At 40.1% G+C, this 9,369-nt stretch overlaps 1 protein-coding gene across 1 annotated transcript; it reads left to right on the forward strand.

Annotated features, from left to right (window-relative positions):
• Positions 1-565: 565 nt before the first annotated feature.
• On the forward strand, positions 566-8,806 carry DHRS7C (dehydrogenase/reductase 7C). The gene is made up of 7 exons (XM_038157438.1): positions 566-719; positions 1,196-1,351; positions 3,832-3,944; positions 5,821-6,031; positions 6,296-6,388; positions 7,879-8,034; positions 8,536-8,806. Exons 2-7 carry the CDS (start codon positions 1,198-1,200, stop codon positions 8,742-8,744), a joined length of 936 nt encoding a protein of 311 aa, XP_038013366.1. The 5' UTR covers positions 566-719; positions 1,196-1,197; the 3' UTR covers positions 8,745-8,806.
• Positions 8,807-9,369: the final 563 nt, after the last annotated feature.

Below are 9,369 nucleotides of genomic sequence, written 5' to 3' on the forward strand. Positions count from 1 at the left end.
ACAATGCTTGCTTATTTCAAATACAATACATCTGTGTCATATTATTCTCAGCATTCAGAGTTTTATTGGCATAAATTCCAGTTTTCTGAATGAACATAGTCCTAAAATTCCAGCACTGAGGTATCCCATGGTATATATGTCTTATTCAGCTTAGAACTCCCTAATATCTCTCTAGATAGACTTTTCTGCAGCTTAGGGAGTTATTCTAGACAAGCATTAATACACAGAGCATTGTTCTATTTGTCCTTACTTTTCTACTTCTTACATAATTTTTCTGCTGACCAATCTCATGGCTCCTGCTCAGCTCTAAGCAGAGTTCTGCTGCCTCTGAGGCCTGCCTTTTGCAGCTTTCCCAAACCCCTCTGATTCCAAGGACTCCCACAATACTCATTTCAGTATTTGCAAAAAGCCAATCATAAAATGCACCTTTTCCACCCCAGCTAGGAGGGCACGATTCGTACAGGTGAACTGATTGTGCACTAGGAGCTTTTCTGTGGCTGGTGGGGTGGAGAGGTCAGGCAGGCAGATCACTCGGGCTATATTTACTCTGGAGTGCCTCTGTCACCAGCCATACATAGCCACTCTCATTCAGGGCAAGCAGCCTCCACAAATCAGTGCTCTGGCAAACTCTGAAGGATCCTAATTAAAAACTCCTAATGCAAAGGTTTGCAAAAATACAATAGAATGCTCTGTCTGTGTCCAGAGTCTTCATAGCCATGGTAAGTGATTGTATTTTCTCTGTCTTTTAGAGCAGAAAAGACTTCTGTGTGAGTTTTATCTGAGATTTGGATTGAAAGCTTTTCCTCTCTTTTCTAATAATAGCAATGTGATTAGAAGTTCAGTGTTTATTTCATGGTTTGCCTCAAGGCATAATAGAATATACATACATTTGTACATCCATATCTATTTTGTTTTTTTCGTTTTGGTCTTGCCAACATACAGTAATTTTACATGAAAGGAACCCAGATTGGCCTAGACCATACAGAGGTGAGGAAAACAAAGAAACAGCATTGCTCTGCTTATTAAAAAACAACATTACACCATTGATTGGAAAATCACCTTCCTGCTGTTTCAAGCTGCTGCTTTGGCATGCTGATCAGTAGATTCTCTAGATCAGAAAACACTGGAATAATTGAAAACTACTCAACGTGCATTGTGATTCCTGTGCTCTCATGTGCCCTTTTGTTTCCCACAGCCATGGGTTTCTTTTCTGTACTTGCTCTGCCGTTGCTTCTCCTGGGGATCAGTGGAATTATTTACATCTACCAGTCAGTCAGGTGGCTGCTGTCCAAGTCAGCCGTGCAGAACAAGGTGGTGGTGATCACAGATGCCATCTCTGGGCTGGGCAAGGGTGAGTTGTCTCATTTCTTCTCAGTGGCAGAGAGCAGAGGCAGCCAGAGAGCCACCCTCTGGGTGAGAAACACGCACACGTTGCCTTGGATGCTTTCATAACTGGCTGGATGAAGCAGTAGTTTATAATAGATATTTATATTTTTATAAATAGGTATGTTTATGCAAATATTTATATTTATAATAATATCTGTTGGATGCTTTCATAACTGGCTGGATGAAGCAGAAGTTTATAATAGATATTTATATTTTTATAAATAGATATATTTATGCAAATACTTATATTTATAATAATATTTATGTTTTATTTGTAATAATGGATATTTTATTATAATATGTTTGATATATGTTTATGTTAAAATATGTTTATAACATATAATTAACATATGTTTATATTTATACTAATAAATATATTTGGTATAACCTATATAATAATTACATAATTACATTTATAATATGTTATATTTTTATATATTTATATTATATAATTATTATATTTGTAAACGAGTAGGAGCTGCAGAGCTTTGTATTTATTTAATTCAATAGAGTGAGAGGTTGCAGAAGAACACTGAGTGCTATTTTTAGCACGTTGCTACTGTAAGATCTCATTTCACAGGCTGTCAGTGCAGGGTGGCTGCATAAACAAGTGTCACCTTACTTTTTACATGTTCCTTTTCAGCCCTTAGCGACTTCAACAGTTCCTGCTTCTTGTGAACAGCAGTGCTCACCCCTCTGTCCCTATTTTTACCTCTCCCCCCTGTAGATATGTTTTAATTATCACCCTAATTACTCTTCCAGTGCTCCCAGCTGGGCTGCCTGCTCTGTGCAGTGTGGCTTCACAGGACAAGGAGGGGTGATGCCCTGGAGTGGCTGCCTAGATCAGAGGCTGGACAGAGTTAGAGAATAAAATAGGGATTTATTAGAAGGCTTCCTGTTTTCCACCTATTTTATTATTATATAAATTATATGTATATTATATATATATAATATCTTTCCACCTATTTTGTTATCATCTAGATTATACACCCAGATTCCTCCATCGTGCCTCTTGAACCCCCATTCTAAAACCTCAAAATTCTACTTTTTCACCCTGTGACAAATTAACTATCACTCCACTCAAACTCTTGTGGCTTTGTAAATCCTCACACAAAGTTGGTAATTGTTTCCATGGGCTAAAATCGAAGGCACAGGTGTTTTTGACTCTGTGCCAAGGTCTCTGAGCCCCCTGCCAGGGCCTTGAATCAGCCAGGGCAGCCAGAGGAATGTCCTGGCTCCCGACAATATCAGATGGCTAATTAATTACTTGATTACACTATATTATTCTATACGATATTGCACTATATTGCACTACATCTAGACTGAAACTGCACAAAGTCTTGTGGCTGTCTGCTGACTGAGGGTCTGCACACACGCTTGGAAGGAAACAAAACCCCCTCGCCCTGGGTGAGCAATCTCCACACTGCATTCTGCCTTGGCACGGCACAGGGGCAGCAAAGGAGACGAGAATTGCTTTGGTCATTCTTTCCTCTGCTTCTCCCAGGTTCAGGGAAGGTGGATCCCACAGAGAGGGGCTTTGGGCAGGGGCCTGGTGTGACAGGCCAGCTGTGCATGTGGGCTCCAAGGAAACAGCCTCATGCTTTTCCTACAAGCCAGAATTCCTGGACTAAAGGGGATGTTCATCCAAGTTAAAAAAGAGAAACAAGTCTGTGATGATGGAAGATGTTTTCAATGGTTTGTGATTGTTATTGAAACCTAGTTCCTGTTTCTTCTGAGTGCTGGAACTCAGAAAAGTACAGGGAAGTTCTAGAGGAGAACATCATTGGTTTCCCTTTTCACCTTTATTGCTGTTCACATAGAAGCCTTTTCTTGTTTTGTTTCACAAGATTGCCTCAACTGTTGTTTATAGGGAAAATTCTGCTACAATTGTTCTGGCAAATACTCTTTTGGGCATTAAATTAAAAATCCTTCTATGCTAGAAAAGGAAAAAAAAAAAAAGAAAATGGAAGGCGTTCATAAAATTCCAGTTGTAAATAATGAAAAAGATTGCTTAAATAAAAGCTTCCAGCTGCGCAGGTTTGCAAAACTACAAGGGTGGATCCATAAATACTTCCATACAGATATTAAGAGTCTAACATGATCATTTAGGAAATCTAAAATGGGTAGATTAGCATAAGTGGATTTGCTGTGGGTATTGAAATCTGGAGGAAATGTTTCCTGGAGGACAGCAAGCCACAGCACTGGGGTTGTTCTGTGCCCATTGAACACAGGCATTATCCCATGACATTAAATTTAATTTATTTCTCACCTATGTACTATCACAAGTCAATGCTTTCTTTTTTCTCATATTATTTTCAAATTAATGAATTTTAAAGCATGGATTCAACATCCTTAACAAAACCAGCATCCCATTTCAAGCAAAATAAACAAACTCAATTTGCCACTGTTGTAATTATATTTTTTTTTCCTGCATTTCTCTCCTAGAATGTTCTCGTGTGTTCCATGCAGGAGGAGCAAGGCTTGTGTTGTGTGGCAGGACATGGGAAAAGTTAGAAGCCTTGTATGATGCCTTAATTAGTGTGACAGACCCCAGCACGGTAGGTGTTCATAGCCTGGGATGAACCTTGCTCAGGGACAGAATGCAATTTTAGATCCAGTAAAAAAATGTGCAAGAAACACGATTTGCTATCAGTGGTGGCTTTGGTCACCCAGGTAATGACAGCAAACACAGTCCAGAGGGACATGATGCCAAAATCCTGCTCTCCTGAGCTGCTCCTGAGAAGCTTCTGGGTGCTCCTGAGTTCTGAACAAGCCCCCCAGCCAGAAATGCTCAGCAGGGGAATTTGCCTGATAACTTGGATGGAAGGGATCCAAAGGCTCCGTTTAATGACAGGAAATGCCACCGGTTTTTCATATCATTCGTGTGCTCAAGGAGAGGGAGATAGGTCTGAAGAGCAAATTCATTTTGAGCTTCTCCACTGCTTGGGGGGAAGTCCCATGTAGAAGGGTTTTGGAGTCAAAAAAGAAAACTGCCTTTTCCTCATGGCCACTGACAGTGGAGCTGCAGGACTCCAGCTCTTTGGAAGTGGCTTTTTGATGCTCCTGGACAAGCTTCCCTTCTGTGAAGGAAATATTCAGCTGACTATTCCAGGGCACAGGTGCTCCTGAAGGCGTCACATAAATTTTGCAGCCATTGCTCATCAGACCTACAAATATTTGCTGGTTTTTTTCCTGCAGTAGGCTTTATTCACCTGCAGAAATGACCACAAAAGGAGTGCGTTCACGTCAGCCTGCACAGATTCAATTAGGGAAAAACATTAATTATGACTAAAAGTTCTGCATTACATTCTCTAATTAATACAGTAAAGGGAAAAAAAACTTGAAGTTCTTTCCTCTGTCCCACAGCTGATAAAATCTGTTGCTGCAGAAACCATACAAAAGCAAACTCCATTTGTATAACCTACAGCAAAACAAAGCTACAGCAAAACAAACCCTTCCCACCTTCCCTCTGTCCCCGTGTGTGTGTGGCTCATCTGTCAAAGCACCAAACCCCATCTCTTGTCAGCAAAGGGTTCTTCCCAGCAAGACCCTTGAACTGGTGGGAGTCTTGAACTGGTGGGAGCCACCCTTGTGTCTATTTTCTGTTCCCATTTACCGCAAGAGACACAAAACTCACCAGGAGCCGGTCCAGCTGACCCTTCCCAAGGTGTTCTGCTTCTCCTGAAGTTCAGTGTCTGTGACCACCCATTATCACAGAGTCACAGAACAACAGGATAGGTTGGGTTGGAAGGGAATTTAAACACCGCCCAGTGCCACCCCTGCCATGGCAGGGACACCTCCCACTATCCCAGGCTGCTCCCAGCCCTGTCCAGCCTGGCCTTGGGCACTGCCAGGGATCCAGGGGCAGCCCCACTGCTCTGGGCACCCTGTGCCAGGACTGCCCACCCTGCCAGGGAACAATTCCCCCAGTATCCCATCTAACCCTGCCCTGTGTCAGTGGGAAGCCATCCCCTGTGTCCTGTCCCTCCATCCCTTTGTCCAAGTCCCTCTCCAGCTTTCCTGGAGCCCCTTCAGGCACTGAAAGGAGCATTAAAATCCCCCAGAGCCTTTTCTAGCTCTGCTCTCATTGCTGAGCTATCTTCTTTCTAGAGTGAGGTAGTCTTACAATCTTAGATTTATGTGAGAATGACAAAAACGCTTTGAGCATCAAGGTAAATTCATTTACAAGGCAAGGAAATAGAAGTAGAGAAATAGAAATAGAAATAGAAATAGAAATAGAAATGAATAGAAATAGAAATAGAAATAGAAATAAGTAAAAATAGAAATAGAAGTAAAAATAGAAATAGAAATAGATATAAATATAAATATAAATATAAATATAAATATAAATATAAATATAAATATAAATGTAAATATATAGAAATAGAGTTTGTGTCTAACAAGTCCCCCTGAAATGAGTCTTTTGCTCACCAGACATATGCTCCAAAGCTGATTCTTCTGGATATCACAGACATAAGCTGCATTAGGGATGTAGCTAAGGAAATCCTGAACTGCTATGGCTGTGTGGATGTTCTGATCAACAATGCAAGTATGAAGGTGAAAGGAGCAGTGCAGAGCATTTCACTGGAACTTGATAAAAAGATAATGGATGCCAACTATTTTGGACCTATAACATTAACCAAAGGTATTTTACTTTCTTTTTTTTTTTTTTTGCTTTTACCATTTAATTGACAATTAAATGTGTTAATTGATACTGCAGCCAACTCTGCTTGTAGAATTCAGGTAAAGTCTAGAAGACAATTCCCAGCTGTTGGATTTTGTGATACTTTTTCTTGCAGTATTGAGACAACCTTCTCTAACTCTGTGCTATTTACACTTCAGCTGTTGCTCCTTTTCACTAAATACACTTTTGCTTACGTGGCTCTATCGTGAATTTCTCTTTTTGCAGCCATTCTTCCTAACATGATCTCAAGAAGGACTGGCCAAATTGTTCTAATTAACAGCATCCAAGGGAAAATAGGAATTCCGTTTCGTGCAGCTTGTAAGTTATACATTGCAAAAACATACATTCTAATGCACAAGCTGTCAGGAGTCCCTGGCACTCATCATAGGTTATTAAAAGTGATAATTTGCATCCAAATTTAGCATTTTTACAGTATTTGGCTTTTTTTTTTTTTTTTAAATTGAAACTCAATTGAAAATAGTTAAAATGCTGCCTTAGAAATGTAACTGCTGCCTAGGGGACTTGAGAATAGGATGATAAAAATGTGACAGCAAATTTAAAAAAATTATAAAATATATAATATAAAAATATATAAATATTATATATATATATATAATAGTTAAGATCTATATCTGATCTATACTCGTGCATATTGGAATGAGTGTTTTGTTCTTTTCTGTTGAAACCTGCATGAAGAATAGTGTGTAAATATAAAATATGAGCAGGTAAGAGCTACTGCTTTGGGAAGCAATAATGTATTTAGGTGTGGGAGTTTAAAAGGAGATGTAGGAATTGCTTTCTGCTTGGCTTTCCAGAAAATTTTTGAGTTTTCATCCAAAACTCCTGAGGAATCAAGGCTGTGCTGAGTTATGATGGGAGGTCTTTGCATTAATAAAGTACAAAATTAGTGGACAGAAAATATAGGAGAGATGTAAATAGACATTTTAAACTTGGGACAGATGTTAACAGACATTTTTATCTGGACAGAGAGTTAGAGTGAGGGATGGGTTCTGAATTAAAAATTCTGTGAGACCTCAGAATTGAGACTTATAGTCCCATGAGAGCAAACTACAGTGACATAAGCTGTAAGGAAAGCAGCAGAAAAAAAGAAATTAAAACATGTCTTTATGTCTTTGTAATTTATTTACAAATAAATTGTGGCAGGTAAATTTATTTACAAATAAGGTGTGGCCAGAGCCCATATCTTGAGCAGGGTGTGCTGTTCTGGTCTCTCATCTCAAAAGAAGTGTAAGAACTAAAAAAAGGGCTCAAAAAGGAAACAAGGCATTGATGTGACATCTGGAATCCTTCCCATCTGTATGCAGACAGTTGTGTCAAGATAATTTGTATATATGTAAAACCATAAGAAGCAGAAGAGCCAACAGAGAGAGTTTTTACAATGCCCCTAGCAATATTTATTTGCATAGAGAAATAGAAATAAAATTTAAATAGAAATAGCGACAGAAATGATAGAAATAGAAATGAAATAGAAATAGCAACAGAAATAATATAAATATAAATATAAATATAAGTAGAAATAGAAATAGAAATAGAAATAGAAATAGAAATAGCATTAAGTGAAGGTGCCAGAAGAAGGGATGTCAAAATGAATGCATGGAGAAGTATTTGTCTCTTCCCAGAGCCCACCTAGATATGCACAGGTTGATTTTCACTGTAAACTGAGGCAAATAAAGGTGATGGAGCACATCATTCCATGCTCATTTTCCCAAACATTGGTGCTGTGTGACACACCTGCTGCCATGCAATCATATATCTAAACGTGCATATGTGTGCTTTTTTACTTTTAGATGCTGCTTCCAAGCATGCTGCTGTAGGCTTTTTTGATTGTCTTAGAGCTGAAATGGAGGAATTTGATATTTCTGTCAGCACTGTGAATCCCACCTTCATCTGCTCCTACCATCGCCAGCCAGCACCAGGCAACTGGGAGGCATCTATTTGGAAATGTGAGTTGGGGTGGATGAAGGTGAGGCACATAAAGCAGGAGGGAGGCTTTTCCAGGGGGAAAAAAAAAGGAAAAATAGTGGAAATGACTGAAAGGATGAACAGGCATGAGGAGCAAAAGAAAAGAGACTTTGGAGAGGTAATATTGGCCTGGTGAAAAGAGGAGGAGCGTGGAATGAGACAATGTTATGTGAGAAAATAAATATATCAGGGCATCAGGAATGGAGGGGGAGGAGTGAACAAAAGGTCCAGAGGGACAATTCCACTGCACTCAGGTTGCTCCTTCCCTTAGGGACTGTAAGGATTTTACCTTAATTATGAACATGCCTTGGCCACACACTGATGAGGAGAATGGAGTGGGGAGGGGATTGAAAGTGCCTGGAAATGGAACTGATTTGACTGATTCACGAGCTGTGTACCTTTTAACACCATCCCCTCAGAGTATCTGCCTCCCTGCCTGTCTGCCTGTCTGTCTGTAGCTCTCACTCCTCTCTTATTTACAGTCTTTTTCAGGAAGGTGTCCTATGGAGTGCACCCCGTGGAGGTGGCAGAGGAGGTCCTTGCCACGGTGAGCAGGAAGAAGCAGGAGGTGCTTATGGCCAATCCCATCCCCAGAGCAGCAGTTTACATCAGAACATTCTTCCCCGAGCTGTTTTTTGCCATTGTTGCCTCAGGGATTAGGGAAAGGCTGAAGACAGAAGAGGAAAATTGATTTTGTTCAGTTTTTTCCCTTGCTTTTGACCTGAAAAAAAAAGGTTTTTGTTTTGAATGTCAGTGACTCGTGCTGCTTGCTAGGAGTAGAATTATTCCACCATCATTGACACACAGAGTCATCTATAAATTTAGGAACTTCAGATGAAGCAGAACACCATTGAAGGGTCAGCTGGACTAGCACCTAAATTTAAATTTAAATTTAAATCATCTACAAATTGGTTTTAGGGATTATGACAAACTGCTCTTGCTGCTACAAGTCCCATTGCTCACATAACTTCCAGCACTTACACACCTCATTCATGATCCAAGCACCAAACGTGAACGGAATTCTGAGGGCAAAGGAATATCTGGCATTTTGCAGGGACATGAACTTTTGCTGTAGCTCCAAAGGAATTGTTCTGCCTTCAAGAAACCTGGCTCAGGGAGATGTTCACCTCTGGGATGGAGGGGTCAGTTCCTGCAGCTCCTGCTGGAGCTCCATCTATTTTCTGGTGTAGCACTGGGGTTTTATGGTAGCGTGAGTGATTATGGGAAGTCAAACAATCACTTGTTCAAATTTTCTTGGTCCTCAGCAGAACTGTACTCCTTCAAACCAATGGGCATTTGCTGTGATCTCAGTTCTG

This window comes from Motacilla alba, chromosome 18 (assembly GCF_015832195.1).
Source record: "Motacilla alba alba isolate MOTALB_02 chromosome 18, Motacilla_alba_V1.0_pri, whole genome shotgun sequence".
Lineage (NCBI taxonomy): Eukaryota > Metazoa > Chordata > Aves > Passeriformes > Motacillidae > Motacilla > Motacilla alba.